Below are 18,738 nucleotides of genomic sequence, written 5' to 3'. Positions count from 1 at the left end.
AAAGTTTAAGGTGTTGACTACGATGAGATTTTCTCACTCGTAGCGATGCTTAAGTCTGTCCGAGTCATGTTAGCAAATTGCCACATTTTATGAAATCTGGCAAATGGATGTCAAAACTACGTTCCTTAATGGATTTCTTAAAAAAGAGTTGTATATGATGCAACCAGAAGTTTTTGTCGATACTAAAGGTGTTAACAAAATGTGCAAGCTCCAGCAATCCATCTATGGACTGGTGCAAGCATCTCGGAGTTGGAATATACGCTTTGATGAGTTGATCAAAGCATATAGTTTTATACAGACTTGCGGTGAAGCCTGTATTTACAAGAAAGTGAGTGGGAGCACTACAACATTTCGGATAAGTATATGTGAATGACATATTGTTGACCGGAAATAATGTAGAATTATTCTGCAAAGCATAAAGGAGTGTTTGAAAGGAGTTTTTTCAAAGAAAGACCTCGGTGAAGCTGCTTACATATTGAGCATCAAGATCTATAGAGATAGATCAAGACGCTGGATAAGTTTTTTCAATAAGTACATACCTCGACAAGATTTTGAAGTAGTTCAAAATGGAACAGTCAAAGAAAAGAGTTCTTGCCTGTGTTACAAGGTGTGAAATTGAGTAAGACTCAAAGCCCGACCACGGCAGAAGATAGAAAGAGAATGAAAGTCATTCCCTATGCCTCAGCCATAGGTTCTATAAAGTATGCCATGTTGTGTACCTGATCTATTGTATACCCTACCACTGAGTTTGGCAAGGGAGTACAATAGTGATCTAGGAGTAGATCACTGGACAGCGGTCAAAATTATCCTTAGTGGAATAGGGATATGTTTATCGATTATGGAGCGACAAAAGGTTCGTCGTAAAGGGTTACGTCGATGCAAGTTTTTGACATTGATCCAGATGACTCTAAGTCTCAATTTGGATACATATTGAAAGTGGGAGCTATTAGCTAGAGTAGCTCTGTGCAGAGCATTGTAGACATAGAATTTGCAAAATACTAACGGATCTGAATGTGACAGACCCGTTGACTAAAATTATCTCACAAGCAAAACATGATCACACCTTAGTACTCTTAGGGTGTTAATCACATAGCGATGTGAACTAGATTACTGACTCTAGTAAACCCTTTGGGTGTTGGTCACATGTCGATGTGAACTATGGGTGTTAACCACATAAAGATGTGAACCATTGATGTTAAATCACATGGCGATGTGAACTAGATTATTGACTCTAGTGCAAGTGGGAGACTGAAGGAAATATGCCCTAGAGGCAATAATAAAGTTATTATTTATTTCCTTATATCATGATAAAGGTTTATTATTCATGCTAGAATTGTATTAACCGGAAACATGATACATGTGTAAATACATAGACAAACAGGGTGTCACTAGTATGCCTCTACTTGACTAGCTCATTGATCAAAGATGGTTATGTTTCCTAGCCATAGACATGAGTTGTCATTTGATTAACGGGATCACATCATTAGGAGAATGATGTGATTGACTTGACCCATTCCGTTAGCTTAGCACTTGATCGTTTAGTATGTTGCTATTGCTTTCTTCTTGACTTATACATGTTCCTATGACTATGAGATTATGCAACTCTCGTTTACCGGAGGAACACTTTGTGTGCTACCAAACGTCACAACGTAACTGGGTGATTATGAAGGTGCTCTACAGGTGTCTCCAAAGGTACTTGTTGGGTTGGCGTATTCCGAGATTAGGATTTGTCACTCCGATTGTCGGAGAGGTATCTCTGGGCCCTCTCGGTAATGCACATCACTATAAGCCTTGCAAGCAATGTGACTAATGAGTTAGTTGTGGGATGATGTATTACAGAACGAGTAAAGAGACTTGCCAGTAACGAGATTGAACTAGGTATTGAGATACCGACGATCGAATCTCGGGCAAGTAACATACCGATGACAAAGGGAACAACGTATGTTGTTATGCGGTTTGACCGATAAAGATCTTCGTAGAATATGTGGGAGCCAATATGAGCATCAGGTTCCGCTATTGGTTATTGACCGGAGACGTGTCTCGGTCATGTCTACATAGTTCTCGAACCCGTAGGGTCCGCACGCTTAAAGTTAGATGACGATCGGTATTATGAGTTTATGTGATTTGATGTACCGAAGGTAGTTCGGAGTCCCGGATGAGATCGGGGACATGACGAGGAGTCTCGAAATGACGAGACGTAAATATTGATATATTGGACGACTATATTCGGACTTCGGAAAGGTTCCGAGTGATTCGGGTATTTTTCGAAGTACCGGAGAGTTACGGGAATTTGCCGGGCAGTATATGGGCCTTATTGGGCTTTTGGGGAAAGAGAGAGAGGAGGCTGCGCGCCCCCAAGGCCTAGTGCGAATTGGACTAGGGGGAGCGGCTGCGCCCCCTCCTTCCTTCTCTTCTCTCTTCCCTTTCCTTGACTCCTACTCCTACTACTTGGAAGGGGGGAATCCTACTCCCGGTGGGAGTAGGACTCCTCCAGGGCGCGCCATAGGGGCCAGCCCTCTCCCCCCTCCTCCACTCCTTTATATACGTGGCCAGGGGGCACCCCAGAGACACAACAATTGATCATTGATCTTTTAGCCGTGTGCGGTGCCCCCCTCCACCATAATCCACCTCGGTCATATCGTAGCGGTGCTTAGGCGAAGCCCTACGTCGGTAGAACATCATCATCGTCACCACGCCATCGTGCTGACGGAACTCTCCCTCAAAGCTCGGCTGGATCGGAATTCGAGGGACGTCATCGAGTTGAACGTGTGCTAAACTCGGAGGTGCCATGCGTTCGTACTTGATCGGTCGGATCATGAAGACGTACGACTACATTAACCGCGTTGTGCTAACGCTTCCGCTTTCGGTCTACGAGGGTACGTGGACATACTCTCCCCTCTCGTTGCTATGCATCACCATGATCTTGCGTGTGCGTGGGAATTTTTTTGAAATTACTACGTTCCCCAACATCCCTGCCTCTCGCCGGCACCGCTACCGGTCCGCCTCTTCCTCTATGGTCCTTGGACCATGGAGGCCCAGTGGATCCCGGCCCTTGCCGGCGGGAGGGCTCCATTTTTAGGTGCTTTTCTGAGTTTTATTATGGTTTGTGCCATGCTCAAGAAGACGAGGCGGCGGCGGCTTCATGAAGATGGAATAAGGTTTTCCTCGCCTAGTCCCCGTCCTGGTGATGCTTCAAGTGTCGTCGGAAGGCGTGTGGAGGTGTGTCTCCGGCGGATCTCGTGGGATCCGGTTGGCATTTGTCTTCGGTGGATCCGCCTGGATCCGATCTTTGTTCATCTACGCCTGTGTGTCTGTAGGTTGGATCTTTTTGATCTACAGTTCTCTTCATCGGTAGTGGTTACTGTTCTGGTGCGTTGGTCTTATGGGGCCTTAGCACGACGACTTTCCGACTGTCTACTGCTACTTCTTGAGTTTGCGTTGGTTTTTTCCTTGAAGAGGAAAGGGTGATGCAGTAAAGTAGAGATAAGTATTTCCCTCAGTTTGAGAACCAAGGTATCAATCCAGTAGGAGACAACGCACAAGTCATCGAATACCTGCACAGACAATCAAACAACTTGCACCCAACGCGATAAAGGGTTGTCAATCCCTTCATCATTACTTGCAAAAGTGAGATCTGATAGAGATAGATAAACAGTAAAGTAAATATTTTTGATACTTTTGGTTTATAGAACGGAAAGTAAAATATTGCAAAATAGTAGATCGGAAACTTATAAGATGGAAAATAGACCCGGGGGCCATAGGTTTCACTAGAGGCTTCTCTGAAGATAAAAAATATTACGCTGGGTGAACAAATTACTGCCGAGTAATTGATAGAAAAGCGCAAAGTTATGACGATATCTAAGGGAATGATCATGAATATAGGCATCACGTCCGTGTCAAGTAGACCGAAACGATTCTGCATCTACTACTATTACTCCACACATCGACCGCTATCCAGCATGCATCTAGAGTATTAAGTTCATAAAAAACGGAGTAACACATTAAGCAAGATGACATGATGTAGAGTAATTAACTCAAACAATATGATGAGAACCCCATCTTTTTATCCTCGATGGCGACAATACAATAGGTGCCTTGCTGCCCTACTGTCACTGGGAAAGGACACCGCAAGATTGAACCAAAGCTAAGCACTTCTCCCATTGCAAGAAAAACCAATCTAGTTGGCCAAACTAAATCGATAGTTCGGAGAGAATTACAAAGATATCAAATCATGCATAAAAGAATTCAGAAAAGATTCAAATAATATTCATAGATAAGCTGATCATAAATTCATAATTCATCGGATCTCGGCAAACACACCGCAAAAAAGAATTACATCAAATAGATCTCCAAAAACATCAAGGAGAACATGGTATTGAGAATCAAAGAGAGAGAAGAAGTCATCTAGCTACTAGCTATGGACCCGTAGGTCTGTGGTAAACTACTCACGCTTCATCGGAAGGGCAATAGAGTTGATGTAGAAGTCCTCCGTGATCGAATCCCCCTCCGGTAGGGTGCCGGAAAAGGTCCCTAGATGGGATCTCACGGGTACAGAAGGTTGCGGCGGTGGAAAAGTGTTTTCGTGGATACCTCTGCTGGTTTGGGAATATATGAGAATATATAGGCGCAAGAATTAGGTTAGGGAGTGCACGAGGGGCCCACAAGGGTGGGGGCGCGCCCCCCGTTCTCGTGGCCACCTCGTGGCTCTTCTGACTTCATCTCCAAGTCTCCAGGTTGTCTTCTGGTCCAAGAAATATCATCGCGAAGGTTTTAGTCCGTTTGGACTCCGTTTGGTATTCCTTTTCTGCGAAACTCAAAAACAGTAAAAAAACAGGAACTGGCACTGGGTTCTAGGTTAATAGGTTAGTCCCAAAAATAATATAAAATAGCATATTAATGCATATAAAACATCCAAAATAAATAATATAATAGCATGGAACAATAAAAAATTATAGATACGTTGGAGACGTATCATCTACAACAACAATGTTTGCCCGGCTCCGACGAGGGAGGGGCGATGACGGCAACGCGGCTTCGGCTCACTCTAGTGCTTGTAGTCGTTGCTAGGTGGTCTATGGACCTGGTTGTAAATTTTACTTCTAGTGTTCTTTGTACTATCTTGACAGTTCATGAATAGATCAGAAGTTTTTTTTGCAAAAAAAAGCAGATGTGAAGGATTATGATTGATAACAAGGGGATGAAGGGGGCACCCCAGTTGAATTCAGGCGCCCACCTATATAGAATCTACAAAAGTTTTAGTTAACTTTTCAAACTAATTATCTTCTATGAAATTGTTTAACCTTCATTGGAGAACAAAATATTTGGGTGTCTTTGGCCCGTGATTTTTACCCCGGTTTGGGTGTTTCCCTGCTGAAACCACATGTTCACATGTTGATGTTATTACTCAGTTCAAAGTGGTTATTCTTAGGAAGGCGATGTGGCGACGGCTCCCTAAAGATGGAATAAGATTTTCCCCGCCTTGCCCCGTCCGAACAATGCATCTAGCGTCGTCGGAGAGCGTGCATGTGGAGGATTGTCTCCGCTGAACCTCGTGGGATTCGCTCGGTATTTGTCTTCGGTGGATCTGTTTGGATCCGGTATGTGCTCGTATGTGTACAAGTTGAATCCTTCCGATGTATTCCCTCCGTTTCTTTTTAGTCCGCATATAAGATTTGGTCGAAGTCAAATTTTGTAAAGTTTAACTAACTCTATAAGAAAAAATATTAACAATCACGGTATGAAATCAATATTCTTAGATGCATCATGAAATGAATTTTCATACCACATAGCTTTAGTATTGTAGATGTTGATATTTTTTGATATAAATTTGGTCAAACTTTGTGTAGTTTGACTTTGACCAAATCTTATATGCAGACTAAAAAGAAACTGTGGTCGGGCAGCCTTTGGGAACACGATAGCGAGCGAGTGTTTGGTCGGTGGAATATATCAAGCACACTTTGCAACTTTATATCCTAGAAGAAAAAAAGGGGGTACATATACCCACACCACACGAATGTGTCGACATTGACAGACGATCACGCTTACATTAAAAGGCAAACAAATCGCGAAAAGTTTCAAACGGTATAGCTGTAGCCTTTCACGTGGCAGAACAAAGGTGGAAAGTCCAGATATTCGACATGGACGGAAGAAGTCGGAACGTCAGAGCCGGCCGGGAACCTATTCTATTCCCTCCTCGGCCGGCCATGCAGCGGCTGCATGCACATGCATCCTCTCGAGTCCGCACGTGGTCGGTGACGCTACGCCGCCGAGATCCCCCGTCCGGAGTACGTAGCTGAGTTCGACCTCCGATCGACGAACCGACAAAGAGGACTGATCGAACATGATAGATCTCTTACTTGTCGATCTCGTTATTCGCTAGGTCAGCCCACGCATGCGCGCACGCACGTCCACGTTCCTTTCTGCCTGCTTTCGGGATTGGGGAATAATGTATAAACCGAAATGAATGCATTAGAAATAGAAGTAATTCACATGCGGGAAAGTATAACGATCGATCGAGGGAGGCACGGCCATGCGTGCACATATATATACATGCCGCTGTCTGTCCATCTATCTACATAGTACTAGTTGCATACACAGCTCGAACGAACAAAGGATCAATCCAAGATCGATCGACCCGTCGATATGGAGAACGGACAGCCGCAGCCTCCTCCAGGTGACGATCGATCTATCAATCCCAAAACATCATCCCCATGTCGAAGAACACACCACTGGCTAACTCTTCAGTGAGTCGTCAATGATCTATCTATCTCAGCTCTAATTTTCTTTCACCTGATCGATTGCTACATAGGCTACCCGACGGTGGACCCGAAACAGCAGGCCGGCGGCAGGAGGAAATGCTGCTGCGGGCCGTGGCGCCGCAGGACCAAGCCTGCGCGTGGGCGTGGGGAGACCAGTTTCATCGAGGGATGGTGCGCGCATGGGCATGGCTAAAAACGCCCACCCTATTTTTCTTCTTTCATTTCAGTCTCATTTTGGCTTACTCACCCTGGCGTTTTTCTCCTTAATTCGTTTTCTTCAGCCTTGCCGCGCTCTGTTGCTGCTGGCTTTGCGAGCTGTGCTGCGATTGAAGGGGATACATCATACATGCACCATGCCCACGGTTACAGATCACCATAGGCTCTAGCTGCGGCTCTACGTCGTCGGAAATCTTACATAATTAATCCAGTCTTGCACTGTTAGATGTTCTACGTCATTTGTGATCTAGTACAATATGCGTAGATATCTTGCATCGTGTCAAGGCCCTGTATCTTTTGTATCATCGAATTATCTGTATTCGACATGTACTTATATTCGAGGTCGTCTTGCAATTTCGAATCCCAGCTTTTGATGTGCAATGGTCATGCTTAATCGGGTGATGAACAAAATTTTAAAAAGCCCGCTATAGCCATGCTATAACAGTATGATTGGGGTGCCGCTAAATGGTGTTCATTTACAATTGTCGGTAAAATTACAAAATAACAGACTATATCGCTATTGCTGCGCTGTAGCTGTTTGAGCAGGATGTCGCTATTTGGAATGGCCTGCAGTTTGAAACTATTTTGACGAATGGATGTTGAACTCTCATTACAGTCTTAAGAAGTATGCATCGGAGATAGAAATTTCATGCGAAAGATGAACTATTTTCAATGATATATCAACATTACAAATTCACCCGTGAGGCAGATCCATTTTGAAATCAGGTTTCCCTTTTCTTCTCTCTTTTTAAAACTGACTTGTTTGGCATCCATGCTTGGCTTTACTTGGCAATGTTGAATAAACAATAATACTACGTGGTTGTGTGGATCAATGGATGCAAAGGCCGAGGGTTGACCCTCCTTCTCGATAATAATGTGCAAATGCAAATGTGCAATAGTTATGCTCAATAGGGCGACGGATGGATGGTGAACTCTAGTTATTTTCTTGTAAGATATTTTTAGGTGATAGAAATTTCCTGCGAAAGATTAGTTCTTTTCAACAAAATTTCAGCATTCTAAGCAAAAGTAAATATAAACAAACCTTGTTAATGTCAAGAGTATCACAAATTTATCTAGTTAACTCATATCCATAATGAATTGAATGCATAAATGTATCACATAGTGTACCCAAAAGACGCAATATAGATCATAGGTTTATAAAATTAAACAATACATCACACCAATTTTCAGTCCATACTTTTTACTGAATGAATGCACACACACACACACACACACCATCGGATTACGAGGGAGAGAAAATGGGAGCAATGCGGGAATGAACCAGGGGATGAAGAGTGATGAGGAGAGAAGTGAGGGAGAGGAGATGAGGGCGAGACTCGGACAGAAGGAGAGAAGCATGAATGGGAGGGAAATGTACCAACACCAAACATGAGGAGATGAGAGGACATGGAGGGAGGGGGGGGGGCGCGGTGGCTAGAAGGCTGACAATGATGGCGAATCCAATATCTCACCAAACAAGTAAAACTAGTCCCCTAGGCTTGGGATATGCTTGTAGGGCAGCCGGTGTCTTGTACGACGGCATGTAACCATGGGCGATGCTAAAGGGGATGGGGGTATAGGTGGATGTGGTGATGGAAAAGAGGACGAGCTGGTGATGGTAGTGGCAAAGATGAGATGGGAGGTATAATGACGCAATGATAGGTCTCCAATTTTCACAACACTGCAAAAAAAAAAGAGACGGGGATGGGTGTTGAAATTTTAATAAAAAGACTTTCCAACAACAACAACGACAATAGCCTTTTAGTCCCAAACAAGCCGGGATAGACTAGAGTTGAAACCTAGTAGAAAGACTTCCCATGAAAATAGAATTTTCAATATAGGACATAACAATGTGATCTAGCATTGCTACAATCTAAACTTTTCTTAATGCTCCACCCAAAGGAATTTCCTTTACAACAGTTTTGAAAATCTACAAATATTCTTTTAGAGGGATTCTACAATTATCTTACCATTATTTTGTGAAACAAATATCAACCTAATAAGGCCTTTTTTCACTAAAAAAATGGCAAGTCTTTTCCCTTGTTTTAAAAAAATCAGGGCCTTTTTTTTATACAATACAACCCAACAGGGCCTAAAGCTGTGGCCTCCCCTCGTTCGTGGCCAGATTGACTGAAAGCCCGGACATGCTTTACGGTCCACCAAAAAAACAATTCCAAGATTCAAAGAATGGAACCTACCTAGCCATCCGATCCCAATTCAACGAACAGATACGGATTAGCTGATACGAACCGCGCCGAAACGAGCCGAACGCATCAACACCGAGCTCACCATCCGTCCGATATCTATCCAACGCACTAAAATCCGTCCTCTGACGTGTAGCGAGCCGCGTCGGATCGGAAGCTAATATCCAGCAATCCGCGGGGTCCTGTCTGCAAAAAGGAGACGAAAAAACGCAGACCTTCCTTCTGTTCCAGTCCTCGCAATCGTGCGTTCTTCGCCGCCCCCTCCCCTCGGACGAAACATCGCCGCGAGAGAGATCCCCGTCGAGAGCCAGCCGGGCGAGATGGGGTTCATCGGCGACCAGGTGGAGTCGATCCGGTCGATGCAGGTCCGCCAGGTCGTCACGCAGATCATCAGCCTCGGTGACGTCTTTTTGCTCTCCCATCTCTTCCTTGTCTCCGCGTGCTTGGTAGATGTATTTTCGGTTGTATCGCGGCGGGATTCACAGTGAGGGGTTTACCCTGTGGACCAGTTTGGAGTTTTGATCGAAAGGCGCGGCTCTGTTTGGTAGTTTTCGTGTTTTCGCATGCCAGATTGAGGCAGGGAGGATCTAAAGGAAATAGTGATTTGGGGCATGAAGGCTTTTGGGGTTCTTGATCTGGTCCTAGGAGCTTTATGAAGTCGTTTTCTTGGAAGAATCACACGCACTGAAATGTGCACGAGCCACTGTATTGGACTGACAGCCTTAGAGGACTAAACTGGGATATTCGGCCGTGTTGTTTTTACCCTATTACTAGCAGTATATATTACTTGTTGATGCTCCTTGCTTCTGAAAATCAGATTATAAATTCGTAATATATAGGGAAAGAGGGGAGCATGGCACCTCATTGTATTTGTTAGTTATTTTGGGGGTTTTGCTGCTCTTAGATATTGATAATTGTTGATTGCAACAGTGTTCTCATAGAGGAATTCATGATTTTTCCCCATGGCAGGTATGATTGTTACCTCGGCACTGATCATATGGAAGGGATTGATGGTCGCGACAGGGAGCGAATCGCCAGTTGTGGTGGTTCTTTCTGGTAGCATGGAGCCTGGATTTAAAAGGGTTTGTTGCTTACTTACGCAGCGCGAGAACCCCTTAAATTTTGTATATGTATCTGTTCATAAGATTCTTGACGGCCATTTTAGATACCCTCTAATTCGACTTTATCCTCTGGGTTAGACAGGAATTTTGATAAAATCCTTTCTAAGTGAACGGACAGAGTCGAATTAGAGGGTACCCAAGCACGCCCGCAAGTGGACACACACATTCGTTTTTGTAATTCGAAGTTAATATTTGACCAATATGAAATCCCAAAGTGGTATGTGCAACACATAAAGTGGATTATTCCCATGATTTTCTCATATGAATAAGAATATAATTTGCTTCCATTGGGTTGTAAGTGAAAGACTATCCTATCGCCTTAAAGATCTTGGTCTAATTCATCCAAGTTTCCTTTTGAGATTACTATTACCACCATGCCATGTTCTCAGTTTTCTGTTCTTATTCAGTGCCATTTTTGCGTTCTGTAGGCTAAAATGGGTGTTATCATTTGCACTAGTGTCCCTGTATCATTAATTATCTGTTTTGCAGGGTGATATTCTGTTTTTGCACATGAGCAAAGAACCTATCCGCACTGGAGAAATAGTTGTTTTTAATATTGATGTAAGTCCTACTCGATTATTGTACTTTGTAAGCCGTAAATTATTAGCTGGGTCATGAACCCATGATTTTGTCCTATATTTCATTGTGTGTGCTTGTATTTGATGTTCAAGACACTAAGATTACATTTGGACATTTATTTATGCAGGGCCGTGAAATTCCAATTGTTCACCGTGTGATCAAGGTAATAAAATTGTGAAGCAATGTGATCAATCACCATATATAATTATATATATACATATTAGACCTGCAAGTCTTTTTGTGCTTGTTTTGAGTTTAATTTTATCTCTGTATAGGTTCATGAACGGCAAGAAAGTGGAGAAGTTGATATCCTCACAAAAGGTATCTGTCATTTTCTGTTTGAATCAACAACTAGCAATTTATAATTTACATTGGATGCCACTGCACTGCTGTATCTCTAATGACGAACTGCCTTTTCAGGCGATAATAATTTTGGGGATGACCGACTTCTGTATGCACAAGGGCAGCTTTGGCTTCAGAAGCATCACATTATGGGGCGGGCTGTAGGGTGAGTTTCTGGAAATTTTTTATCACATTCACATATATCTGCCTTCATGCTAGTGAAAAGTAATTCAGCTGGCATTAATCTTTTGTTCTATGAACAGCTATCTACCATATGTTGGGTGGGTTACGATTGTGATGACTGAGAAGCCCATCATTAAGGTATGTTTATTCCATTTAAGTACTGACCAGCCAAATCTGATTTGGAAGCACTGATGAAATGCTAATATGTGATGCCTGTTGCTGCAGTACCTTCTGATTGGCGCGCTGGGCCTGCTTGTCATAACATCGAAAGAGTGAAGCTGTCAACCTTTAGCACATAGTTTATCTTGTAATCGAGGGCAGAACAAGTTTTGTTGCGCCGTGTACCGAATGGAAGATGTATTTTTATCTGTTTTGACTGTTGTCTCTGCCCTAAAGCCTAAACCTGGCTCTTATGCAATAGTTATCTTCTGATGGTCTTAACTAATGATTTTGATCTTTCTATTGCATTGGGTGTAACAGTTGATATTTTCAGGAAAGGAAAATCAAATTCGTCGATGGCAGGAGGCGTTCTGTTAGGTCAAACCTGCTGTGGTTTGCAGCAATCTGGTTGTTCCTATTTCTGATTGAGCCCAGAGTTTGGGAATTGGAACTGGAACTTGTAAGTATGTGCCGTCTTGTGTGGACATGCATATATCCACAGTTTGATCTATGCCGGCCAATAACTTGCAAACTATTGCCCTCATCTCCTGGAAGTATACGGTTTCAGATGGATTTTGATAACCAGTGAACGTTCATTGGGAAAGCATGGCAAATCGAATGTTTTTCATAGCAATTTATGTTGTCTCAGGATGGCAATTTTTTTTATCAAACATGGCAAATCCATCCAATTCAGTTTTTTGCCAGGATTTGCCATGCTTGCTAAAGGAATTTGTCATGCTCTCCCAGCACAATAAGTTGTCATGCCTCGCTGGACATATGAAATTGCATGCTGATCAGGAGGATATAATATATCTGCACTCAACTCGTCCAGTCCCTTATACGGGGTGCTTCATCTTCTTATTTTAGTTCGTACACCTGTAACCTTTTGCTCACAGTCCTATTTTAGGCGTCGGTAGAGGGGGAATAATTTGACAAGGGCAGAGGGAGGATCGGCACAATATTTGACCAGTGTCGTGCTTGCGTTTCTGGTGATAGGATAAGACGCTGTGCATGTTGAAAATCAAGCACGTACTGTCTGATAAGCTAGAACTCTGCCTGCTAAAGTCTGGGAATCCGATGCCTCAGTGGGTCCGTACTTTGGCTATGTGTCCGAAAACTTGTGCCATTTGTGGCACGTGTTTCGACTTTGTCATTCTTTGAAGGTTCTCCAGTAGAAAAGGAGCCCAAAACATTTCATACACGGTATGCCGGAATTTCCTGTAACACGGGTTTCATCAAGAAGATACCCGTGATACAGGAAACTAGAAAGTGTAACGGGTTTCATCAAGATGATACATGTGTGGCTTATACCCAGGTTTCACCAAGAGGATACACGTATTACGGGTTTCATCTGGGCCACCTGGGAAATACCCCTTTTCAGGCTTCAACTATGTTGTGGTTAGGGCTGCAAACGAGTCGAGCTCGAGCGAGTTGGAGTTGGCTCAGCTCAACTCATATGAAAATTCGAGCGAGCTCAAACTGAGCGAAGCTCATGATCGACCTGTAGAACATGACTCGTGCTCAGCTTGTAACGATCTCGAGTCGATCTCGAGCTAGTTTCGAGCTAAATAAGATGGTAAAAATTATAAAACTATGAATGAAAAACAAAAAAATAAGGTGAATATACTGGGAACCTTTGTAAAAAATATAGGATATTTAACACATAGTCGACCACGTGCCATAATTAGACCTAAATCTTCTCTGCACTTAATTAAGTTTCCATATTCATTGGTAAATAAAATGGAAAAAAATTATGGACAACATATATGATAACAAATTATCTTATTTCCATTTAATATATGGCATGATCATTTAACATAATGATATTCTGTCGAGCTATCGAGCTAAAATTGAGCGAGCCAACATTGGCTCAAGATTGGCTCGTTTCTCGGTCGATCTACACAAAGTGTTCAAACTCAGCTCGTTTCTTTTAGAGTCGATCTCGAGTCGAGTCAAAAAACAAGTCGATCTCGAGCGATTCACGAGCTTCGAGCTTTTCTTGCAGCCCTAGTTGTGGTCTATTGGAACCGTAGAAATGAGATTTGCTTTGAACCCAGAAGGCCACTTGATCCTTTTGTTATTTTGTTATATCCTAACTGCTCGAACCATCATATGATATTATTTTTTTCGAACGCAGGATATGAAAATATATTATTTGCTTTTCCCTAAGAATAAAAATGATTCGCTTGCGAGTGCACATCCAGTATTATTATCACATTGCCTGGTCACTTTCCAGATTAAACGGCAAATTAGCGCTGGCTGGCTCCGACTGCCGACAAATAGTCCTTCTGGCTTTCTGTCGTTGTTAGCGTGTCAAAAATGAGCCACTGGTTAGTTGAGAATTTCCCACCGGCAGCAAAGCAAAGCCTGATTCGAGCTGCAACTCGATTGATCTCAGGCATCTCAAATTCCATTTTCTTCCAGCGAAAAAAGTGGTGAGACGAGAATATCTTTGCAGACGGCGGGTCCATCCTACGTGCCGATGGCCTCATGCACGGTCAGCGCTAGGCCGCTAGCTCTCCTGGGCTATATATATAACGCTGGCGATTACGCTTCTTCTCAACGAAATCACACGATTGAACGACGACAATCGAGTGCTCGAAGAAGCCTGAGTCAGAGTTTGTGCAAGTATAGAAGGATGGAGAGCAACCACAGGGACCAGCAGCCACCGGCAGGTAGCTACTGCCCGATTAGTTAATTGCTACTCCAGATGCAGCAACAAATACTTAGAATGTTCACTCTCCCTCCTGATGCAGGAAAAAATGCTGCTCTTTCTGATCCATATTAATTGTCGCTGATTTAGTATAAAATAACTTGTTTGTTTAGTGTTATTTTCTTAAGTTTAGTTTGTTGTTAACCTGGATCACCTGGTTCGATCTTTTCAGGCTACCCGACGGCAGTGGGCACGGTGCCGGCGAGTGGCGACGGCTCGCCGTGCCGGGAAGAGACAAGGCAACGCGGCCGGAAAACTGGTTTCCTCGATGCATGGTATGCATGCACAAACTCTCGTCGTTTAGTCACACATTTTATGTTTAACTTTATATGCTTGAGCTAGTATAAAGTCGATCACCTGCCGCATCACAACGTTGTAAGAGCCTGCCACTACTAATTTCGTGTGATGGATGCTTTTCAGTGTCGCCGCACTGTGCTGCTGCTGGCTGTGCGACCTGTGCTGCGTCTAGATCGGACGGCGAAAACACGAGTTCAATTGCTTAGGAGGCAAGTTTTGATCAGCGCTTCCTTATCAAGAGTGTCCAGAATCCATGAGTTATATCATGTCGTTATGTGGCTGGTTTGTATCATGTGTGTTTGTTGTGACTCAGCCCTTCTCTGTTTTTCTTCATTTCGGATTGGGGTGTGTAACCATCCATCATCGCTAGTGATGTACTGTAATGCAATGTTAATGACTTTGTTTGCTCAAGGAACTTATCTTCTTCTTTTTTGCGGGGTGAAAGAACTTTATTCCATTGTTACAGGGTTACAATCTCGAGCCAGCTGCTCCTCACAACACGGAGGACTCGAATTCAACCATACCGCAGTACAACACTCGGTACGACTATAGTGTGCCAAAAGATGTGCTACCCTGTTTTGTACTCTACTAATTTTCATAGGAACAAAAACCCTATCAACCAAAATTGCTTTAATCTCTGCATCTAAATGACCATATGCAGACTTAGAAGGAGTGTCGCCCGAGAGGATAGCCAACGCGTTTATAGAATCCGATTGAACGATCACCGGTTTGTCAGAATGCTGACAGGCCAGTGCCAGTCCTTGCATAAGAGCATGGATCTCCGACTCCAGTGCATCATTACAATTGAATATATACCTGTACGCCCCAAAAATCACAGCTCCATTCTCGTTTCGCAAAACCATCCCAGCCGATGCACGTCCATCCTGTTCAGAGTACGAACCATCTACTGAAAGAGCAACCCAACCTTCAGGTGGGTGAGGCCACGGCTTGGGAATTTGTAAACACTGTATGTTCTCTGTACGATGTATGTCGCCCAGTGGCATCTTTCCTTTGACAGCCAATTAGTAGAGTTACAGACCCAGGGGTTTCTCCCTTCAGCGTATATGGTCCCCGTTCGAGCCGGGCTCGCCACCTATAACGGCGGGGAGCAAGCGGAGATCTTTCCCAGCCCATCCATGGGGGAGCGGGTATGCCTCGTCCCTTACTTATTAAGAGGGCTTGGATTTCCAATTCATCCGTTCCTCCACGGGCTCCTGGAGTTCTATGGCCTCCAGCTGCATAATTTCACTCCCGCCTCCATATTACACATTGCTGGCTATGTCGCCCTTTGCGAGCTGTTTCTGGGCTGCGAAGCTCATTTCGAGCTATGGAAGAGGCTATTCTGCCTCGTACCCCGTACACAGGAGGGGTCACTGTACCAAGTGGGCGGAGCCGAAATATGGCGCATCGCCGGGACCGGATACCTGTCCGGTACTCCGAAGAAAACATCCGAGGACTGGCCTTCGGAGTGGTTTTATATGGAGGACGTCCCCCTTCCGGACCCTATTCGGATGGGCCTCCCTGAGTTCGACAACGCTCCCCTGAAGAAACGCCGCAGCTGGCGCCCTCGGAGCCCTCAGGAGGAAGATAACGGAGAAGTCCTTTACCTGATGGGCCGGATAAAAATGCTGGCTCAATCAGGACTGACAATAACCGAGGTTATGTCAATATGTATAATGCGGGGGTACAACCACTTCAATATCGAGGGCACCCCATGTGGCACTTTAACGGGGAAGATGATGCCACCCGCTGCGGGCGTAAGGGACCGGACTCAGTTGCTGCTCTAGCAAAAATCCTGTCCGATTTGTACAAGGGAGAGGAAGAGGAGTTCATCCGCATTAAGCCACGGGATGGATTCTCCATGTACAACCCTCCAAGCTGGGTGAGCTGTCACTTTTTACTCCCAACCTTCCCGCATTCTTCGTCATAAGTACTTACCTTGCCGTTTCATGGCAGGAACTGCGAAAAGCCGTAAGGGAGGTCCACAGCCCGCCTCCACAACTGGAGGACCCTGACCGGGCCCTCGATCCCGGACTCGAAGAGGATCCGGACATATTTGTGGAGCTGATCGACAGGACATTCTATCAATTGAGCTGCGATGATGCCATGGTGGCCATCATAGCCGACTATCCTGGGCTACTCCCTGCATCGCATGTAAGTAAAACCGGAGTCCCAACTTCCGAGAAGGATCCCCTTTTCTGCACTTCACCTACCGTACACATATGGTGTCTTAAAGGGAAGGCCCTCGGGACGCCATGCCGAACCCCCAGTGACTCGCCAACAAGGGGCACCAAAGCCGGGTAGGCTAAAAAGGAAGGCGGTCAGGACTGAGACGCCGTCGCAGAGGTATGATACAGAACCTCGCTCCGTGGTTGTCGTCTTTTAAAATATAATAACGTCCACGTTTCCTAGTAGGAAAAACGCTCGCCGGACTATATCCGGAGAGGTTGCCGATCACGCCTCCACGAGTCGGGCTCCAGGGCCGGACATAGAGGCGGAAGCTAACACGGGGCGAACGCCGGATGTTCCTCCTACAGAGGATGCGGACAGACTATCCGCTACAAATTCCGAAGTGGGGAGCGCCATGAATCACAGGCGTCGTCGGGCCGTACTCCGTGACGCTTGTTTCTCCCAAGAGGCGTTTGATGCCTTCAACTCAGGAGACGCGTACATCCGTGCTGCTCAAAATGGTCTTGCCAGAGCCACAGACCAGTATGTAAAGGATATACGGGTAAGAAAATCTGATGATTATATATATCAGTAGCCCCTGAGACTTGAAACAGTTGACACAACTGATTTAAGGATCATTATTTGTGCAGGTTCTTACAGAGAAGAATACCCAATTGTCTCAAGAGCTGGAAGAGTGCAAAGCCCAGCTACGGGCCGCAGTTGCCGCGCTGAAGGAGTCCGAGAAGGCCCCCTCTGGTAACACTTGTCTCTATTGTAAAGAATGACAGATACCAGATAGTATGCAGCATGCATGCAAATCTAACAATAGATTCTGCAGATGACTCCGGAGTGAATCCGGAGGTCGTGATAGGGAACGAGCCGCATGCCCAATGACAGCTAAAGGCTGGTGAGCGCGTGCTTATAAAGGTTAGGCAGGAGAAAAACAATCTCCAAGATGCCAATATCCAGCTGAGCGTGGAACTGAAGGATGTTCGGGCCCAGCTTGCTGACTCCGTAAAGGAGAATAAGAGGCTTCGACGCGGCATTTTCAGTAAGTGCTTGAACGAACTTTTAAAGAGTTCGGCGAAGAAACCGGCTAACAGACTTATATGTGCAGGTATGCTGACGGGTCGTCCTGAGGAGAAGATGCCCGGGTCCGCGGGTGATCTTCTGCCAGAGCTCTCACAACTGCACGAACAAGTTCGGCAGGTGATGCAGGGCATTGCCCAAGCCTTGTGGCCATCCGTCTCTCTGCCAGGAGGCATGGGGGAGCTTGTAGAGAAGCTCAAGGGAGCGCGGCAGCGTTTCCGATTATGGAAGATATCAGCCTGCCGACAAGGTGCGAGGGAAGCCTGGGCCATGGTGAAGACGCGGTATACCAAGGCTGACCCCAACCACATGGCCGAGGTCGGACGTGTGGGGCCTGACAGGAAGGAGATCCCCGTCAGTTTGGTGTATGACCAAGTAGAATTAGCCGCAAAGTATTCCCAACAGGATTGTAGGCTAGACAGCCTGTTGGATGGTATAGAAGAAGAATTTAGTCAGTCTAAGTGACTGTGTACTTCAAGTGACATATATTGTCCCTAGCCGGATTGTAAATCATTTGTCATGGCAGACCTTTTCGCTTCGACCTCTGGACCCGATAGTCCGGAGTGTATCCGAATACCCGCTCAGTTATGTAAAAACCGGGGTACGCATGGAAACCAGGCGTAGGGGTCATAAGTGCTTGAACAGACAAGTACCCAACTAGCTATGTTATATTACATGGATAGTAAGAAACATCTTCCAGGGAGAATAGTTCCATTAAGGGTTCCTTTCCCTGGGTACGCATGCCCTAATGTGCATGTCCGAACTGCGAAAAGAGACGCAGGCTATAAACATCTGGGGACATGTATTAAAATAAATAAAAGTCATCTTTTGTTCACCGACCGAGTATTTCCTTAAGAACGCTAGCTTTCGGCTTCATCCAGTCTGAGGTACACATCCGGCTGACCCGC

General features: G+C 44.9%; 1 protein-coding gene and 2 long non-coding RNA genes across 3 annotated transcripts; all 3 read left to right on the top strand.

The window, feature by feature from the left end:
* The first annotated feature begins 6,518 nt into the window (after positions 1-6,518).
* On the top strand, positions 6,519-7,328 carry LOC109753077 (uncharacterized). Its single transcript, XR_002230398.4, has 3 exons — positions 6,519-6,673; positions 6,809-6,929; positions 7,040-7,328. It is a non-coding gene; the product is annotated as an uncharacterized lncRNA (long non-coding RNA).
* Positions 7,329-9,350: 2,022 nt separating this feature from the next.
* On the top strand, positions 9,351-11,844 carry LOC109753074 (uncharacterized). The gene is made up of 8 exons (XM_020312007.3): positions 9,351-9,577; positions 10,148-10,260; positions 10,789-10,860; positions 11,006-11,041; positions 11,154-11,199; positions 11,299-11,386; positions 11,484-11,541; positions 11,629-11,844. The coding sequence occupies exons 1-8, from the start codon at positions 9,499-9,501 to the stop codon at positions 11,677-11,679; spliced, it is 543 nt and encodes a 180-aa protein (XP_020167596.1). The 5' UTR covers positions 9,351-9,498; the 3' UTR covers positions 11,680-11,844.
* A 2,285-nt stretch (positions 11,845-14,129) lies between these two features.
* On the top strand, positions 14,130-14,987 carry LOC109753076 (uncharacterized). Its single transcript, XR_002230397.3, has 3 exons — positions 14,130-14,237; positions 14,448-14,550; positions 14,696-14,987. It is a non-coding gene; the product is annotated as an uncharacterized lncRNA (long non-coding RNA).
* Positions 14,988-18,738: the final 3,751 nt, after the last annotated feature.

This window comes from Aegilops tauschii, chromosome 1 (genome assembly GCF_002575655.3).
Source record: "Aegilops tauschii subsp. strangulata cultivar AL8/78 chromosome 1, Aet v6.0, whole genome shotgun sequence".
Taxonomy (NCBI): domain Eukaryota; kingdom Viridiplantae; phylum Streptophyta; class Magnoliopsida; order Poales; family Poaceae; genus Aegilops; species Aegilops tauschii.
This window is presented reverse-complemented; position numbering and strand designations above follow the sequence as displayed.